At 44.0% G+C, this 20,436-nt stretch overlaps 1 protein-coding gene across 1 annotated transcript; it reads right to left on the bottom strand.

Annotated features, from left to right (window-relative positions):
- Nucleotides 1-223: 223 nt before the first annotated feature.
- Nucleotides 224-17,116, bottom strand: bard1 (BRCA1 associated RING domain 1). The gene is made up of 11 exons (XM_079277058.1): nucleotides 17,024-17,116; nucleotides 16,078-16,134; nucleotides 15,421-15,569; nucleotides 14,064-15,058; nucleotides 13,643-13,723; nucleotides 12,646-12,818; nucleotides 6,195-6,321; nucleotides 5,947-6,079; nucleotides 4,595-4,687; nucleotides 2,202-2,299; nucleotides 224-662 (listed from the first exon to the last, which is right to left on the bottom strand). The coding sequence occupies exons 1-11, from the start codon at nucleotides 17,113-17,115 to the stop codon at nucleotides 315-317; spliced, it is 2,346 nt and encodes a 781-aa protein (XP_079133184.1). The 5' UTR covers nucleotide 17,116; the 3' UTR covers nucleotides 224-314.
- Nucleotides 17,117-20,436: the final 3,320 nt, after the last annotated feature.

Below are 20,436 nucleotides of genomic sequence, written 5' to 3'. Positions count from 1 at the left end.
GGAGCTCAGAGAGGAGTAGCTGACCCTTTGCATTCAAAGGAGTCCATTATGGTGGTTTGGGGGGGGACCGTACAAACTCTGAGTATATGTAGCAGACATTATCACTCACTCACACACACAGGAAAAATAAATACCGGCAGACAACAAACCGTTTAGATTAACACTTTAATTTCAGATTTTAACAGCCACATAATTGTTTTAATGTTATTCGTGGTAACTTAATCCCACCATATTAAAAAAAAAAACATGATGACCATGCTTAAAGACAAGTGATTTTTCAGTGCAAAATCATTATTGGATATATGAAAGATTGTTCAGACCGGGGTTTGAGAGTCCGACACAGGGAGGAGACGGAAGGCCTTGATGCAGTCGATGAGCCAGGTGGAGGGAGCTGACCACACCTTGCCTCTCCTCATCACTGCTGGCTTGCGAGGGCCCTGGGGGTCAAAGATGACGTACTGGGTGCAGAGGGCCTGGTCAGAGCCCGGCAGTGCGTGGTAGGCAGCGGCACTCAGGGTTTGCGTTACGTCGCTGTCGGGCTTTGGCTGCCGGCTCAGGAGTTGACCTCCTCCTTCCCGGAGCAGCTTGGTGAGCTCGTCTTTGGAAGGCGCCTTAAAGGAGCCGAGGAGGAAGAAGAAACAGCCGTCGAAGAGTGGTGGGAGCTACCAAAGACGAAGGATTACAGAAAACAAATTCAAGCATTAGTGGAAAATTCAAATCAAAAGACAGAGAAAAAAAAGAAAGAAAAAAGCTCAGTCCTTGTGAGAACACTGGCGAAAGGATTAAAAGTCACCCCCTTTTGTTCATAATAAAGTTAAATGCTGAATCACTTCTTGCCAATGAATCTAGGCTCTCATATTACCAAGCGTCTGTGCGGATGCTTTGTACTTGCTTCTTTGCGGCAGAGCCAGGAGACGTTTTTTTATCAGCACCACTTAGCATTGCTGTTTAAAGCAGCAGTGAATTAGGCCGCTGGAGACGGTTCTATTCACAGCATCAATGAACTCAAACTGCTTTGGGGTGTAAACTGTCTCCCTCAAGAGCTTCTAGTAAGAACATTCTTTGACTACACTTTGGTTGGATTTCACTTTTGCGTCTTTTGCGTCTATGACCATGTCCGCCTGCACAGGGCCTTCATTACAGCGCGTACTAGTCTGCTTCTTCAGCCTAAGTGCTGACATCTCTAAAAGGTATTCGCTCATAACTTAGTGCATATAAACAACACCCGATTGCCGATAAAGAAATACTCGCTACCCTTTGACTTTTTCCTATTTCATTGTTTTACTACATTGAATCCCAATGGGTGGAAGTAACTTTTTTGACATTAATCAACAGAAAGAGAACAATCTTTCTGGTTTAAAAATGGTTACGACATTATTCACCACCTCCAATATTTAGTAGAGGCACCTCCAGCAGCAAGAAGATCCTTGAGTGTGTGCAAACAGGTCTGTATAAGCTTCACCATCTAGTCTCCATTCTTTTTTAGTGGACGACAAAAGCTCTGTGGAGTTTCATTGGGACTGGTGAGGGAGCCGATATGTCCCGCTATAAATTCTCCTTTGGACTGATGTCATGACTGTGACTTGGCCACTGCTGGACATTTATGTTGTTGAAGCTTTTGGCTTTGTTTGGAGTTGCTGGTTTTTGTGAAAAATAAATCTTCTCCCCAAATCACAGTTCTCGTCTAGACTGCAGCGAGTTTTCCCTCCAGGATGTCGCTGCATTCATTTCACTCTCCACACTCGCAAACATTACAAGGCCTGCTGCAAAGAAGCATCCCCACAACATCCTCCTGAGAAGGCTTTGAGGTGGGCATGGTGTGTTTCTGCTGGTGTTTGGATAACACCAAACAGTCTAAACCGCAGCTTTACCCCAGTGGCACCTCTCTGCATGTCCTCCTGCATGCGTTTGTCCATTTATCTCAAAACGGTTGACTGCACAACCAAATATATAAGCGTGGCATGTTACACATTTTCTATTTGTACAATAAACGTATTTAATTAATGCATTATGATCAGCTTTAAAACATTTTAAGTATTGTGTTTCTCTTGACAAGTGTCAAAGAAACTAAATCAGACAGTTTCAAAAGATGAAAAAGTCAAAGTCGGTACTTTTAATGATGTTTTTTTTTCCTCGGACAGAGAGTCTCGACGATCTATAATCATCTAGTTCATGCGTTCGTTTGTGTGTTTCTCATTTACCAAGCTGTCTCTGTTGATGCGACTGCGCTGGGGGCCTTCTCCCGCCTGGTGCTCAGCTTCGGGCGTCCACTCCCCTGCCTGCAGACATGCCTCCACCCCTGACATCAAAGAGAGAGAGAGAGAAGGAAATTAAAGCTACCGCTAATTATGTTGACTTGAAGGAGCGCGACAAGGGAGGATGACAAAGCTCATGTCTGTTTTAGCACAAATTGGAAGATTTTAACTATTGGCAAAGCTGCAGTTGTTGACGGAGAAAGACGCCCACAGCGTGATGGAGTTAATGATGCAACCCTTGCTTTGAGCATCATCTCTTCATCACTTGAGGTCTTACAGAGTCAAATTAGAACAATGTGACAGCTAGAGTCCCGTACAGTTTTTTGTTAGAAAATAATCTTTTGTTCTAAATCCTTCTAAATCTAAATCCCTTGAAAGAAGAAAAATTTACAGGCAGTTACAGGCAGATACAGAGGCGGAAAGCAACACATTTTAATGACCCCTCACTTCCTTCCTGAGTCGCTGAATGAGTGAACAGCCAGATGGAACCACTTCCTTGATAAACCATGAGACCAACTGGAGCGGAGGTTGTCCTTTCATTCTGAGGACAACAGCTGGATGCGAGGGTTTGACTGATGTGAAACTCAGAAGGCCCACACTGACATCTTACGACCGGGACGGGGTACAATAGCGTACTCTTCGTCAGTATCCTGAAAACCAGCCACTGTATTCAGATGTGCACAGGTGGCATAGTCCCCAATCCGGTCCCAAATAGCGCCGCCTCCGGCGGGGCCGTGTGTCTAACGGAGCCTCTCGATGGCAGCCGAAGAGAAGCAGCTGAAACTTGTGCGTAAAGGGAGGAAGCACATGGGTGCACACATCCTCCCCGGGCCCACAGTGAGAGTAGCCGTGACATGCAGTGAAATTAACCATCACAAAACGGGAAATAAATGGAAGAGAGGAAGGAATTATTATTGTATTTATATATATATATTTTTTTAAACGGAGCAGTTCAGCATGTTTTTCAACACGCTCGTTTTGCTTTCTTTCAGAGAGCGAGACGAGAATATCAATCTCGCACTTCGCAGCATCTCCAGCTACAGATCAGGGTGGCCAGATACGCCTGATACCTCGCGCAAAGTATAGTATTTAAATAGTACTTAGCTGTCCCTGAAGCCATAACGTGTCTGTTTTACATCTTCGCTAATGTACAGGTTCCACGAATGAGATACAACATGTTAATTAATGAGCTTTTAATGTATCGGTTTGGTCTTACACACACACAGCGACCTCATTCTCTGCTCAGGACGTCATAACTTCACTATATCGTGAAATCGCAAAAGCGTTCTTTGCTGCCATGTTAACGCTCTTAATCTGGAATCTTGCAAAGTGAAGTCATAGGTGTTGATGGACAAGAGGATTCAAACCATTGTTTGAAGCTTGGCTAACACTTTTAGCTGGACTGGAGGCCTGTTCAGCAGAAGGAAAATGTGTTTCAATGAAATGCAAGACGGATAAAGAGGTTAGCTCGGGCTCGGTCGGGTTGACAGCGATGGCACATAAAAGGTAGGCGACAGTGAGAACTCAGCTGCACACATGCAGAACAAGGACAGAGTCGGATGAGACGCCAAAGTGATTGTCACGAGGGAGACGAGCGGTGTCAAGTGCTCAAGCCTGTGTGGAGAGAAGAGAAGGGGACGGGCTGAATATGGTCCAAACACACAAAGTCTTCTCCAGTGACACCAGCGCACATCCAAACTCAAAGTGGCTTACAGAGACAAGGGCGCGTGCCGCTTCACTCCACACACACTCAGAGTGAAGCGGTGCTCCTGACGGACACAGCAGTTAAGGGCACACCAAGGTGCCAGAGACGCCTTTGACAGAAAGTCTCCTTTCACTTCCCCTAAAGCCGTCTTGCTCTAAATATCTGCTTGTTGACTTGGTTCAAGGATGCCAGCGAGACCGACGGGGATCGGCAACATTTTTGCAAAGTATTCATCTTGGTATGAATCATACAAGAAAATAAAGTTGGTCATCTTTCCATCGCGAGTAATATTGAAGTCTTGAGGAGCACAAACAGCTTAACTAAAAATAGCTGGATGCTAAATGTTCTTTTCATTTTTTTTTTTGTGTTTTGCAGAAATAAAAAAATAAAAAAAATATTTCATTTAGTTACACAAACCCCATAAAATGACTCCAAAGTGCTTGTGCAGTACAATGCATTTGTTCTGCTCGGTAGTTCAAGTGTCCAACATCAGATTCCTGTACGTTTCCCTTCATACTCTATTCTATGCCAAGAGTCACCTTACTGCAGCAAACATATCGTCAAGTGCAGATGGAAATGGCCAGAGCCCCCTTGAATGACTCCGTTAACTGAATACAAAGCACTCCACACTCACAGCTGAAGTTGACAACCCAGCAGCCAGCAAGAAGACCAAGCAGGGCGGAGATGGTGGAGCGCATGTGTCCTTCTGGCACCACAACATGGCTCACTGGAGGAAGACACAAACAAAACAAAAGCCATATTGAAAAAAGGTACAAATGAGTCACAAACAGATGCTGCCTGTTGATGTACTGACTGTGTAGCTACACAGTGCATGCATGCATGTTATTGGAGCAAATTTAGATAACGAGATAGCTCAAGTGCTACAAGGTAATACAGTTATTATGCGGTTGATAATACCTTGATTTCACAATTTGGATACTGTATTTTAGACATTGTCTTGTGTTTTCTCCCGGCTCAGGTTAGGTGAGCCACCAACATGACTTCTGTACCTCGAGAGGAAAACACTGGAGCACATCCTAACTTCTCTCTGGGCATGTCTGGAAATAAACGACATAATAAACGAAAAAAAAATCCCAATTTATTTTTGCCTGCCTGAATAGGAGAGTTCAATCCCAACCTGTCAAACTGCTCATGGCAACACAACAGAAGGCCATGCTACAGCTTATTCATGAAATTAGCTTTAGACGATAAGTATAAGTTAATTAAAAATGTGAATTAATTGCCTCTTCATTTAAAGTGAAGTGCAAAATGAGCATAATTATACCTCCAGGGCAAAACCTTCTGATATTGCTTGTTGACTGTGAATTTTGCAGGCTCGAGTTTAAAATGAAAAGAAAAGCACCAACTCCCCTCCGGTCAGAGGTGGGAGAGTTGTGAGAAACACTTCTGTTTTTCATTGGTGCTTACTCATCACCCCGATCTCCAATCGCTTTATGAGGAATGACTCTTCTCTCTCCGTTGCTCTCCAGGTCATTACTATGCAACACTGAAGGAGCTGTTGTATCGCAATGATGAACCTTCACGAGCTCAAGCATCCACTTGTGGCGTTTACATTACGGAGGGGTCTCTGGAAGGTAGTGAAGTTTGGCTGTGTAGAAAAAAAAAAGGACCATCCAGATAATAATCCCATCTCTGTGGTGGTGAAAGTACCGTATATATAATCTTCAGAACAAACACTAAGAGTGCTTGAGCCTCCAGTTTACCCGTCTCATACATCTTTCAGTTGAACAGGGAATCCACATCACGGTTGATTACTTATGAGAGTGTCTGGCAGTGAACAAACCTACCAGCCTTGGTCCCAATGTACCAGCAGTTGGCTGGTAACCGCTGTTGATTTGTTGCTGAGAGCCCGTGTGTGTCTCAAACAACAACATTAAAAAGCACTCATAGGCGACCAGTATTCTGAGCTTCGCCTGGAACATTGAGGAAGTTTAAGCCCCCCCCCCCTGAGCACACAAACACTACCTGAGCCAGAAAAGGTGTCAGCCATCCTCCCTCCCAGCAGCTCTCCCAGTTTGGCCACTTCAACCTGCTCTGGCAGTGACAGCTTGCTGGCCAGAAGCACCGCCACTCCATCCCACCTCACACAATCGCTCACCTGAGAAGGGACGAAAGGACATGGTTCAGAAATGTCACGAATGCGTGAATATTAACAGTGTATGGGTAAACAATTTCAAGTGGAGAAAAACAAAAAGGTCTTCAAGTGGACGTACTGTAGAGAGACTGGTTGAGGGGCTTAGAGATGTGTTGGCATGTTGCGTTCCTTCTGAGGCTTCCTGGAAAACTTTCAGCATCTCCAGACCCACCGCATAGTCGACAGGCAGCTTTCCATACAGATTACTGTGAAAAACAGAGCGTCAGTGTCTTACAGGAGGCATACTATTCATGCAAACCATCTGGTGACCAAAGGGACAGTGAGACATGTTAAAAACCAGAAGTAATACATGACAGCGTTTATTACCGGTAATTATATTTACTTCAACACAAGCTAAAAGCACGTCAAAAGGTGGAGCAAGGTATTGTGGGGCAGTTGCATATATATCTGTGGATAGTCAGAACAGGTCTGAGATGATAGTTTTCCTCTGCCAGTGTTACAAAGACTTGTTGACCTTGATGAGAGAGTGCAGTCGCTTTGCTGCTTGCCTCTGCTTGCAGTTTCTTGCATTTTCTTGCTTCAATTTGCCAGATATATCACATATATCTTGCCAGATATATCACATATATCACTCTTCAACGTTTGAGTGAAGACAAATCCAGAAAGTCGTCGAGCTATTTGGATTGTTGGCTAATGCTAACTAGCAGCTAAGTTAAAGCTAAGTAGCAGCAAGATGCCTCCCTTCTCCACGGATGACTACTACAAACTCCTACAGAAGATTGCAGTCCTGGAAACAAAAATCTACCGACTAGAAGTAAACGTGGAAGTAAATGGACTGTGTGGGAATGATACCACTCTACCATGGACTCAAAACACTGGACAAACGCTAGCTAAGACACAGCTAACTAGCACAACCAGGCCTACCAATAAACAGGAGGAGAGAGCAGATAATGAATCTTATGCGACTGGCTGGCCTGCACTAGCACACGGGCAGAACTCCTCCTCAACCCCTGCACCCAGACGGACAAAGCCAAGGACAGCTGAGGAAAGTAAAACCTGCAAAACACCTCCACAACAACCAAGCCTACAACTTCAAAACAGATTTGCTCCATTGTCGCAGGATCCTAAATCATCTGATGACCTGGATAAGCAGCTATCTCCTCAAAGCGGGGTCAGAACTGAGAGTCAATGTGAGAGTAAAAGGCCGCAGGCAAAGCTGATGACTGGGCCTGAGACTCTGATTGTTGGTGACTATGCTGTGAAAGATGTCAGAAAACTGTGCAGCAAGAACACCAAAATACTCGTCACTCGTCTGTCCCTACTGCCAAGGACAAGATACAAGAGGAGTCTAAACACAAGATAACCACACAGCATCGCCATGGAGACCTTACGGGAAGGATGCCCCCGCCTAACGACAGCCAAAAGGAGGAGTCTCCAACCTCATCATCAGGGACCGCCTCCGATCTCCCACTTTCCCCACCCTTCCTAGACGAGGAGTCTTTACCTCCCTCCCCAGCTATTTCGGGTCCATACTTTGAATCGCAATCCTCTCTCACACTCTCCCCATCCTCCCCCCACCTGGAGTTCACTGACAACATGAAAAAGCTGGTCACTGCTGGAACCAAACACACACCTCTTCACACTCCTCGACGGTTCCACAACCATCCTCTGTCTCCCCTACATGATAACGGAAATAATTGATATCTTCTGGGTCCAGGCTACAAGGCTAATGACACCAATGACTCTCTCCAGGAAAAGTCGGGGCCCTGTATGCAGCTAGCCGTTTCAATTCCTGTCCTGCAAGTTTATAGAAAAAGAAAGGTGAGGCTGCGAAGAAACAATAGTGAACATGCAAACTTATCAAACTTAGCATACATTCCTCGTCAGCCTGTCCAAATAAATTGGGCAAAGAAAGCTTTAACCACATTAAACTGAGCTTTATTAAATGTCAGGTCTCTGTCAGGAAAAACATTTTTAATGAATGATTTTATTATTAGGCACAAACTGGACATTTTGTTTTTAACTGAAACTTGGTTAAATCAAGATAACAGTGCAGCTGTTCTTATTGAATCAACACCTCACAACTTCAGTTTCATGAGCGAAACAAGAGCGCATAAGAAAGGAGGTGGAGTTGCTGTTTTATTGAATGATTCTCTTCAATGCAAGCAGATGTCCTTTGGTCATTTTGGTTCTTTTGAATATGTGGCTCTAAATTCCGCTCAAGCTTTATTCCTAAACATTTACAGACCGCCTAAATACTGTGCAACCTTCTTTGATGAGTTTACTGAACTGTTGTCTGTAATCTGTATTGATTTTGACTGTGTTGTTATTGTTGGTGATTTTAATATCCATGTTGATAATCCCCAGGACAGAGAGTCTATAGAACTATGTGGTGTCCTTGATAACTATGATCTGACTCAGCATGTGACAGGACCCACCCACAACAGGGGGCACACTGATCTGATCTGCTGCTATCTTATGAACCATCCCGACCCCTCAGGTCGTCTGGGACCGGTCTACTATCTGTTCCCAGAGTCAGAACTAAACATGGAGAAGCAGCGTTCAGTTTTTCTGCTCCACATATCTGGAACAAAGTCCCAGAAAGCTGCAGGTCTGCTGAGACCCTCAGCTCCTTTAAATCAAGATTGAAGACTTTTCTGTTTGCTGCTGCCGTTAATTGAACCACATTCAATTCATATATTAATCAATTTCCTGCATTTATGCATTTTACTACTGCATTTTATTTCTTACACCGTTTAATTGTTTTTAAATCTCCTTTTCTTTTGCCTTGTGTTTTGATGCTTTTAATGGTTTTATGTGAAGCACTTTGAATTACCTTGTTGTTGAAATGTGCTATACAAATAAACTTGCCTTGCCTTGCCTTCACAGACACTAACGCAGCGTTGATGGAACTGTGATAAGTCCAAAGCAATGTCTCCTCCGACAAGCTAATCATGCAGTCACATCATTTCATCACTTCAACCATTCCTGTAAATTTGGGTTGTATTGTATTTATTTTCTTCTCTTCATCACCGGCCGCCGAGCAGGACAGAAAAAAAGAAATCTAGATGAGGCGGTCCGGAGGTCTGAGAGAAAAGAAAAACGATTTGGCAATGTCACAGCCGGCTTGTTGTGTGAAACCGTGCACTCGTGTGTGTGTCCTTCACTTGTAGGAGCGTAATGGTTTGATACGAGGGGAAGCTGAAATCTGTGTTCTACTTCATTCCTAGGTCATATACACGACACACTAGATTCACTGCAAGCAAGAGAAAATCCATTAGCGGCACAACATCACAGAAAAGTGACGACTCTGTAGAGCGTAAGCGTCCTCAATTACATGCATTAATCTGGGGAGAAGACGCTACCTTTACAGATTGAACCGCAATACAACAACAACACCACCTCGGGACAAATCATGTGTAATGGAGGCATAGCGCCATTATGCAGACTCAAAGAGAGGAGACTGGTTACAACAGGTATACTGGAATAAAAAAGCATCTTTAAAAGTTTGAAAGAGCTGCATGAAACCAGACTGCGGTCACCTTGAGGAAACAAGGATGGGAGAAAAGGGAATGAAGGAAAAACATGGGAGGAGAGGAGACGGAGAGAGGAACCAAGCCCAGCAGGTCGTCTCTAAAAGATTAGGCGTCAGCAAAGATAACACCTGGGGGACAATTAATAGGTCCACTGGTCCATAAAATATTTCATTTGGATTCATACCCCCCCCCCCCCCCCAAGTCCACACACATCAATACAAACAAACTATAAAATGCCCCTGACTCTAATACCTATGAGCGCGCACATACACACAAGCTGTTTCATGCAGCTTCACGTGAGACGAATATTTAAAGAAAAATAATAAAAGCGTGGAAAATTGTGCTGCAGGTGAAGTCACAAACACTCTCCCACAAGCCTCTGCATTAAAAGTGCACACGTGGGAGGCAGGCGGGGGTGGTTCTCGAGGATAACCACTCGAACCAGCAGGAGGGGCTTCACTTATTCATTTAGAGCTAAACACAAATACAGAATTCAGTTCAACATATCAACGCTAATAACAGAAGATTTGTATTGTGCCCGGTTGCACAAGAACTGTTACTGGCCCGTAGGCTTTAAGCACATTCCTTGAACGACGGACGTGGATTTGATTTTGAAAATGTCTCCATTTCTGTCCTCAAATGTACCGTATGAGGTCAGTCAAAAATCAGAGCCAAGCTCATGCACACCCGGCCGCTGACGGCGCTTTTGAACTGTGTGCGCTCTGCAGCAGCCCGTGTCTTGAAAGGAGTCATCAGTTCTAACGACGGGAACACGTGGCGAGCAACCGATGAGGCAGAGGGCGAAGCTCGAATGCATTTTTAATCAAAAAAGGGTCCATTAGTAACATTTCCTTCTTAAACAATCCACCGTCAAATTGTCCTGATGGTTGGATCAGCTGGCAGATGCAGTTGAGAGCTGATGATGCTGCACATGGCTCAACCAAAGCCTCCACCTAACGCTGTAGAAGTGCAGCGTATTGGACTGTCATTGTTATGCAGATGCCCTTTCTCTGACGCCAAACTGCACACAATCACAAATAATCAAGAGGAAGGCGTGCGAGACTTTACCTGACTGTCATCGTATTGAAGACAGAACCATGCTCATCAAATTAAACAAAATATGTAATGTAATGTCTGGTTTTGGGTGTTTTGTCTGTATATTTAAAAAAGGTCCCTACAAATACAGTTGTCAGTACTGTATGTGGTAATACAAATGAACTGGAGCAGTGTAACTATACCGGCTCAGTGGACGGGATTGGCGTGCCAGTAAGCGGCACACGGGTGATTAACACATTCATTTTAATATATTTGAAATAACTAGTCGTTAATTAACGTCTGTATGGATTCAGTGCGTCGGGCATTGGATGGTCTTTAGGACTGAGCCTTCAGACACCTTGCAGGCCTCATCTTGGCTGTCCAAATGTGCTGCACTGGTACTGCGGTTTATGCCCTGCTGTGCATGCTCTGCAGCGTCTCAGAAAATGCTTGAACGGGTTGTTTTTGAGATAACAGGGAATCGATGACTGTATAAAACAAATTAGTATTTGTTTAAGAATTTGCCCGACTTTGTTCAGTAGTCCTAATAACCTGCACGGCAAGTCAAATACTTGTGCTTGATGGAGAGTGGACTCACATTCGCTGATTTAGAGGACAGGCCCCCACTGAATCAATGCAGTCCAATCATTCAAATCCAATGAGCACGCACAAACAATGAAAATCTGCAAAACTTGTATTTCTGAACCCCCGAGCTGTGTGCCAATCATTCCATTAGGGATTGCATTGGCAGATGTCTTGGTTGCCTCTTGTGTGAGTATATGCATTGTGTGTGTGAAGTTGGAAGCAAAGATTGAATTCATCTTGCAGCGTCCTGAAAGACAGTCCTCAATGACGTGAGCACAGTGGATTTAAAAAAGGGAAAGACAAAGACCGCTGGGTACAAAATGATCGCGCAGAGACGACTAACTGACCAACATACTGACCCTGATCAACTACTGTATTGATCGCACTTATTAACCAGTATATCCTCGACCTCATTATCTAGTTTGTGCTGTGCAACTACCGGCCAGAAACGCTGCTACAGCATCAACTGATCGACCAAAAACAACTAATCTGCGCCAGTCGATCTTCATACGTCGATCCGCCGACATGCTGCACCAGCACGCGCCTGTCTGTGATTATAAAAGAGCTCAATGAACGGTGCGCTGATGTACTGAAGGAGACCGTAAACACTGGTCCAGAATAACAGAAGAGCCTTGACGGTGTGATGCAATGAGATACAATAGCGATGCAATAAACACCAACTTACCCCAAATATTTTTTTTGTTGAAATTTGAGCTCTAATGGTCCGACACTGCGAAAGGTGTTTGTAATATTTAATATACAAGTTTATATGTTAACATAATAATGTCCCAATGTACCTCACTGACACATTCCCAACAACAATTTACAATTCTCAAATTGTCATAATAGTGGTATTTAATACAATAATGTTGAATTGGATTCACTGTTTGTTTTTTTGTATGTTACTCATGGTAGTACACATATTAAATTATTCATAAAACAGCATATTATACGTAATAAGATTATATTTTGATTCCAAAACACATACGTACTCTCAAATAGTCACAATGTAGATTGAGGAGAAACATGCAGCATTCTTGAAATCATTATGATTCTATCCAGCAGCAGTGCTCAGCTGTGTTTTCATGTGTGGAGGCTGCTGCATTTTAAGCACTAGTGATCAAAACTACAGCTCATGGTGCATACATGTTCTATATGAAGGACGCATGTGGCTGGGACTAGAATGCAAAGCACTCGATTAAAAGGTTCTGCTTCGAACATGTCTTTTCAAAGATCTTGTTTTTAGCTCAAAACACGGCATCTATGCGATTCCTTTGACACGTAGCAACCCTTTATGACGCCACTCTCTGTCTGCAGTACTGTATACAAGTGTTGTTACAGGGTTATGACAGCATCTCACCTGTAAAAACCAACAAACTGCAGGCACGAAAAAAAGCACTTGAAGGAACTTACAGTATGTTCCGCGAGGCTCCGAACTGCAGCAGCAGTTTGACAACAGCTAGATGTCCGTTCCTCACAGCGTCGTGGAGCGGAGAGTCGTTCTCATAGCCGGGTGTGTTCAACAGGGCTCCCCTTGAGACCAACACCTCCACGACCACCGGGTGACCCAGGTTACAGGCTTCATGCTGGAACAAACAGAAGGAATCCTAATAACACAGCCGTATTTTCCAGTTGACACTATTCTAGGTGAGGTAGGTGATTTAAAGAGTTAAATGTATGGGAATATTAGGGGTGGGGGGAAACAAATTGATACAGCATAGTATCGCGATATTTTGCGTGGCGATATTATATCGATACACGGACGCCAAGTATCGATCTTTTATTTTATAAACTATTTAAATAAAAAAAAGAAATTAAAAAAAATCAAATCAATTGCTTTTTCAGTCCACTAGATGGTGCCGAGTTGTTTTCTGGTGAGGTCAGCAGAGGTGCCGGGTCTGCGTGAGTGATTGGTAGGAAGTTGGTCGAAACAAAGATGGAGACTGTACTGTTCCCCAACAGTACAGATCATTTCATTGCGTTTCAAGATAAACGGCACAACAACATCTCACAGCAGAAACGGGCGGTGGGACGGAGACGATGTAATAAATACAGCTGTTTAGAGGACAACTAAGAGCTTGCATGGCATATTCATAATAACCACACAGGGCACAGTGACTCAGCATTGGTTTACTGAAGAAGACGATGCAATAAATAGTAAATGGCACGACATAAATGTTGCCCAGAGAAGCTACAGCGGACAAGAATCTGTGTGGAAAATGTTTTGTCATCAGAGTCACAAAGTGTGTAAATAAATGACACGTTATTGACGGAACACACCTCAAATCTCTTCCATCAAAAGGAGAGATTAAGAACCCACCGGTGTAGAAAAACGATGTTCCCTTAACAATAGCTTTTCAACACCACAAACACAGGTCTACAGATGCATCACTTGGTGAGTTAGTCTTACCAGAGGTGTCCACCCAGCGTGATCCTTCAGGTTCGGGTCAGCCCCCTGGTCCAGCAGCTCCTTGACAGCTTCTACATCTCCCTGCAGGACCCAGGGAGAACAAGAAACCGGAGGTCAGAGCTTTAGACCCGCAAACGCAACTCTACAAACACAGCAGCTGATTCCAGCGTACCAAAGCGCTGCCGTTTATCAATCGCACTCCACAGTGAGCCATTGATTACCTTGTCTTGTACCCAGAGGGGGGGGGGATTTACTGCGGTTTACAAGGATTACTGCAAGACGGTCTGTTCTCAACAGACCGAAACGTGAACACCTGATCATCTGTAGACTTTAGCGGTTATTGCTGTCGCTTTACTTCAGAAATGGTTTACAATTCGCGTTCGTAGAATGCAACAGGTGAATTATTCAGAAACCTCTGGACCTTTATAGCAGCTAGATGCAGCAGGGTCTCTCCCTTGTGGTTCCTCTTCAGAACCGCGGGGCTCCCTGAGCTTGGTCGTCCAGCCGGAGTAGATGGAGATTTTCTACCGGCTGTGGCTCGGGCAGAGGGGCTGTCTCCTTGCTCTTCTCTTGACTTTTTGATGCCCTTATCACACCTGGGGCTAGGCGAAGAAAGAGGGTTAAGGACAGCTGGAGACATCTGTGATTTTCTCCGCCTGCCCGGGGAAGCCCGGGGCCTTTTCGGTGTGGTCTCCAACACGGCAACCTTCTCCTCCACTCTGGATCGTTTCGATGAATGCTTTGGGGGCGATACGTTGACCTCGCTGTCGGACATTCCCTGACCAGGCTGGGTTTGGTCGTTCAGTACAGCGACGCCGCCTTCAAAGAGACTCTTCCTCGTAGTGCTCGTGCCAGGGCCGAGTTCATTAGTACTCCCCTGCGGTACTTTAGGCCGCGGCTCGTCAGACGTGACAGCAGGGCTTACGAAGGAAACTTTTTTACTGGAGCTCCTCGACCCTTCCACGCAGTGCTGCTCCTTTTCTTTTGAAGCCTCTGCCTCCTTGGTGATCCCCCATTGCTTGTTTATAGCTTTCAGTCTCTGCTTCTTCATCTTCTGCTTGGTCTGTTTCCGCGTGGTCCGAGCGGCTCCTTGCACTTTCCTGACGGCTGCCTGTTTCTTAGTCGACCCCTTCTTCCCGTTTGCATTTTTGCGTCTTTGAGAAGACGATGAGTCAGAGTCTTGGGAGGACGAGGTGAAATTGAAAACTGACAGGTCCGGGCGTCGATGAGTAACGGCGTCTTGCTGGGCTGCGGCCGTTTGTCGAGAAGACGTGCTCTCCGGTACAAGGACCTCTGAAGGTTTCTCCACCGTGCAGCGTACCTTGCGGCTGCGTGGGCTGAACCAGATCTTGAAGTTCTTCTTTTGTTTAAAGACCGGGCTTTGAGGCTGTGTTTGATTCTTGGCTACAGAGGAATCTGCAATGAAAAAAAAACAACTGTTTCAACAAAACAAAAAGTTCCCCACATGCATCTTTCATTTTTAAAGCTGAAACTAAACAGCACCATAGTTAATTGAACTGCATAATCACTGTCATTACCCGGATGCTGGATGGCCGATAAAGACAATAAAGCACAGGAACAAGCCACTAATAATGTCATGCAGAGATTAGATTGGCAGAGGGAGAATGTTAACTGTTTCAGTCAACAATTGATAGAAGGGGGGGGGGGGGGGGGGCAGACGAGCGTGGTGGAGAAAGCGAATGAAGGAGACACATGGGATTTGAGAACATAACTCGTGAATTCGACTTTGGAGCTGCGATATAACAGCTACCATCTACCTGGTTGTTCTACGGGATTGAGCAGGAACTCCAAACCGCAGAAGAGCGTTACGATGCTGCTGAGCTGCCTGTTAATTTGGATGTCCTTCACCCACGCTGGACTCTGACACACCACACAGCCATCTCCTGCCCGGGGGCCGGCACAGGACCTAGGGCAATAAACCACAGCTTGGATTCGGAGTTCCCTTCACAGCTCAGTAAAAAAAGAAACACAATGAGCTTATTGATTTACCTTTTAAGGCCATTCGGTCATGAAGAGAAGGAATAAATTGAGGGTATAGTTTACGCCCATCGCATCGGGACATTAATTGCCTTCAAGACTTTCAACACGGTAAACAAAGCACCGTGCCACTGTCATGGATATTTAGTAATTCATTTGTATTAAATGTCTGTGTAAATACTGCTGTTTTACTACTTTTCACATCACTGTGGACATTTAAATGCGTAGTAGCAGGAAAAAGTTAAACTGTATTATGGCTATATTCCCTTTAAGTGTTCCAGTGAACCAGCATGAGTTGCACACCTAAATAGAATGGAGCCACAGTTAGCATCGTTAGTTACACCTGTGATTTGAGGAATCAGAAATGTCCACCACGGGACAGGTCATTTGTTCGCGAGCGTGTCGGGGCAAAATACATTTAGCCGAGGTTGCATTACCTGCACAGCATATGCTCGCACATTCCGAGACACACAGGCTCCGTCATCAAAAGACAGCTGAAAAAGAGACAAAACATTTAGAAGTGGTCCGTAGTCAGAGTAAGAAACCCACTCTACAACACTGGTGTAGCCATACATACACAACTTTATAGCACATGTTAAGGAACGAATCGGTATCAGTGGAGCATGTGTGACTTCTCATTCACAATATATTAGTGGATTGGCTTTTTTTTTTTTTTTTTTTTACAGACTCAGGGTTTTGTGGAAAGGCCATCTAGACACAAAAAGCCCAGTATAGATGATCCATTTGTGTATTGAGGGGTGTGAACCTCTCCACCCTTCAGGATCATCATGAGCTGCTGCGCTGCAGTCTCATTTGGTAATCGCATCAGATAGTGGAGACAGAAGAGAGCATCATTTGAATACCAGACCCTATACATGAACTCAGTGCACAGAGTCCACATCTCAATAGCCACCAGCTGAAGCAACACTTCTCACAGACTATTCACCCTCTTGCCACCATGCTGGAGGTAATGGAGCGCCCCAGCACACAGACTATACACAGCCTATCCCTCCGCACAGTCACATGTAACATCCTGCTAGGTGGTCCCACCACTAACTTGAACGAAATCAACCCACTATTCGCAAACCACACAACCCCTAAACAGCTGTCTCTGTCTGTACTTCTGTGTTATTGTTGCATAATGGTTTAAGAAATGACATCCCACTCTGGCACACGTATGGACGATCCAAATGTATTTTAAACATCTGGCGTCTTTGCTTTTCTACGTGTCCACGTAAAGTGACTGATAACCGTACTGTGAATAATAACGTCTGGTTGTGTCGTTTATTGTATTGTTAACGATACGCAACAAAAGCCGAAACGTTAACCTTCCCCCGGACATACGTTTAACTCACTTCTACAGTAACGTTAATGTTTTCTTACCATTTAGAGCAAAGCAGCAGTTGTCGAAAGTTCCTAACCGCCTCCTTAGTGTTTTTCCAGTCATTCTCCTGTACGAGCACATCGTTATCCATGATTAATGTCTTCTGTTATGAATCACAGGCTACAAAACAAACCGAGCTTGCTTCCGGGATACTTGCATCTCGCGCCAAAGATTTACGGAAGTAGCCTGCGATTGTCGCCAAAACTATGACGTGATAATGTAGGTTTCGGCACACCCCCGGTCATGACGTTACGAATTAAAAAAAAACCTTTAGATGTAGCAATTATTTCTTGTTAATTTAAATAATTTGAGTGATTGTGCAATCTTGCAACTGAAAATATAATTCTGCAGTTGATTTATATTTCATAGATTTCCCAGTAGAGATGTGACATGATGCATTACCTACAATTCGTGTCAAATTATAAACAATGATGCGTTCGTGTGTATACAAATTTGTGAAGCAAATGTATGTGTTCAGTGTCAGTTTTAATGCCATGCTGTGGCCTCAATGCAAGGTCTGCAGGAAAAGTTGAGTCATCTGTGTAGCTTTTGCTTAAGTTTGACTCAACATGTTCATGTGTTTAGCCTATTATTTTCTCCTTTTTTAAAATCATATCCATATCCCTTTGACTTTCCTGTTTTACAGGTTTGTGTGATTTGTCTACCATGTTGTCCTCAGTACACTGACTTTATGACTGCTTTGTAATTTCAATGAAATCATCATAAGAAATCAGCTGGAATGTTCACGCTTTAGGTCTACCATAGTAAAATCAAAGATTTTGAATATGGTCCGATGCTCAAACACAAGATGTACAATAGGCAAAACACAGCAGTTGCATTTGAAATATATATTTATTAGAATAATAAAAAATAGGCTTGGAATTGATCCATAAACAGGCAAAAGTCTATGAAATATTCAGTACATTCATCAAAATCACTGTTAATTGAGAATACAGTGCTTTCTTTTTAATTTGCTACGGTATAGTTTAATCGTGAAGAGTGCCCCAACCAAAGATAATTTAATTGCCTACATGATTAATATTATCCTTCATAATAATAAAATCAGGATAATTAAAGGTAAACAGGTGTGTAGCCTGTTAGACAGAAGACCTCAATTTATCACATTTTGTCATTCATGCATGTTTGCACATGTGCCCTTGTGCCTTCCATTAATAGTTCAATTTGCTAATGATACAAATGTAAGTTATCTTTCACGTGATCAGTCAAGACATTTTCAAGAAATAATCAATATTTCAGTATTATTTAGATCACCACATATTATTTTTAACATTTATAGTAAGTGCAGATTTAATACAAACAGATATAGTCTTCCATTTCACAGTGGACATTGACGAGAAATGGCAAAGAGAAGATGGCAGTCAGCTCTATGTTTCTTCTGCCTTGATGGAGTCCAGGTCATCAGATCTGTCTCCGCTGTTCAGTGATATGGATTCCATGGCGATATTTCCCATGGCAAAGTTGATGAAGACCTATGAAGGTTCAGCAATAATTTAAGTGCCATGCTAATACAAAAAAGACAATTATTTTTCTCTGAACCACATCATTTTGGTTAATCTGCTGGCTAGTTGTCCTTCCCGATCCCCCTCTCTTTATTCTGTCTATGGTATCTTCCTGTCCCAGAGCCCCAGAAGGGCAGAGTCGTTGAAGAATATCTGGCTGCATATAAAGCTCATGGAGTCTCTCCTGAACTCATTCCATTAATTTTCCCTGAGGCTTTCCCTCTGCCTGTTTTAAACTTTTTCAACTCAATCTTTCACTCCCACTCAGCATTCTTCTGTCCCCGCTTCTCCTCCCACGTCTCTCTTCGTCTCTCATCTCCTGTCCTTTTTTGTTTTGTCCCTCGCTGCCATCCACCCACATCTACAAAGCCTCACACTCGTCGTCTCCCCCCCCCCCCCCCCCCCTCTCTGATTATGTCCTGTCTCTTTTTCTCACCTCATCCAGTGTGGTCTGGCTCACAGAGAAGTGTTTGATCTGCAGAGCATTCTTGTTTGACTCCAGCTGGTCAAAGATGTCAGCCACCCCTCCTGGAGCAATTGGTACGTGGTATTCCACCATATTAGAGTGCTGGTCCTGCGTGTTGAGACAGAATGCACAAGTAGAGGGTTAATATTCTGAAATATGCTCTTTGTGAAACAAAAATTCCGTAGAACTGAGTGAACAGCTGTTCATACTCATTTGAGCAGTCCAATATTATAAATGAATTCTCCTTACATGCTCCCTGAACTCTTTAGCAAAAATAGCTTCTCTACCAAGAACTCTTAACTACTTTGGATTACTGGCACGGTTCACCTTGAGGTATGTGCTGTGGAATCTGTCTCGCATGAAGCCAGTTATTGCCTCGGCGTCGCTGGAGGCCTCGGCCAAGTACATCTTCACAGTGAACCCGCTGCCGAACCTGCACAAAGGAGATTTACAAGCAAAGCACTGTGTTATTACATGTCAGAGTGGGGAGGACAATGCTACAAGTAAAATTGAGCAGAGAGGGAAGAATAGGAGGCTGCGGGTGCAGAGTGGGCCGAGCAGTCATGGCTGAGCAGAGGTCACTAACCTGTTCTTAATGTGCTGCAGGGAGCCCAGACAACGGAATTGACCTTTCACCATGATCGCAAGACGGCTGCACAGTGCCTCACACTCCTCCATGCTGAGAGACGGAGACAAAGAGAGAACCATCAAAGGTTACACTAGGACCCTTTGAGCATATAGTACAGTAATTAGCCATGCCTGTTGACACATAGAAATAAGAACACAAAAAACTTACTTTTAGTACAGTACTTGTAAGCACTGATCCTAAACAATCTGTGTGTTCAAAATACACTGTAGCAGCTGTATGTACATGATACTAACCTGTGAGAAGTGAGGACCACAGCGCATTTTCCTTTCACTTCTTCAGAGATAATTTTCCACAGGTGACGCTTGGTGCGAGGGTCCATGCCAGAGCTTGGCTCATCCTGCGGCGAGAGGAGGAATGAGAAGAGGATAGTAGGATGTGTAAAAAAGAAAGAGTGGAAGGTTAAAATCAAGATTGAGAGATCAAGGGAAAACAAGGAGTCAATTAAGGAAGGCAGTGTTTTGCAAGCAGTGTATACAGTAGGAGAAGAGGAAAAACAAGGGCAGGGTGAACTCCTATCCTAAGTAAACACAAATGCACCGTAGGCAGGGAGATGGGAGGCCACGTGTTACAAAGCAAAAACAGGTCAAGGTAAGGGAATAAAGAAAGACGAAGACAACAAGAGGCAGAGGGTAAATTCAGAAGAGGATAGGGAAAGAGAACACAAAATAAATGGACCGAGTTGAGGACACAAATGAGGAACGAGGAAGAGGAGGGAGAATTTAATAGACACATGAGGTAGAAGAAAAGTTGAAAGCTAACAGGGAAGACTACCCTTGG

The sequence above is a fragment of the Melanostigma gelatinosum genome, assembly GCF_949748355.1.
Source record: "Melanostigma gelatinosum genome assembly, chromosome: 10".
NCBI lineage: Eukaryota > Metazoa > Chordata > Actinopteri > Perciformes > Zoarcidae > Melanostigma > Melanostigma gelatinosum.
Note: the sequence above shows the minus strand (reverse complement) of the source record. Positions and strands in the feature narration are given on the sequence as shown.

What these genes read in the sequence shown, in the direction of transcription:
- bard1 (XM_079277058.1), bottom strand. Translation starts at nt 17,115, where the DNA reads ATGGATAACGATGTGCTCGTACAGGAGAATGACTGGAAAAACACTAAG. An exon ending in TGCATCTAGCTGCTATAAAG is followed by an intron (nt 13,724 to 14,063) that starts GTCCAGAGGTTT and finishes TGGGTCCTGCAG; the next exon opens with GGAGATGTAGAAGCTGTCAA. An exon ending in CCTCAACCAGTCTCTCTACA is followed by an intron (nt 6,080 to 6,194) that starts GTACGTCCACTT and finishes GTCCCTTCTCAG; the next exon opens with GTGAGCGATTGTGTGAGGTG.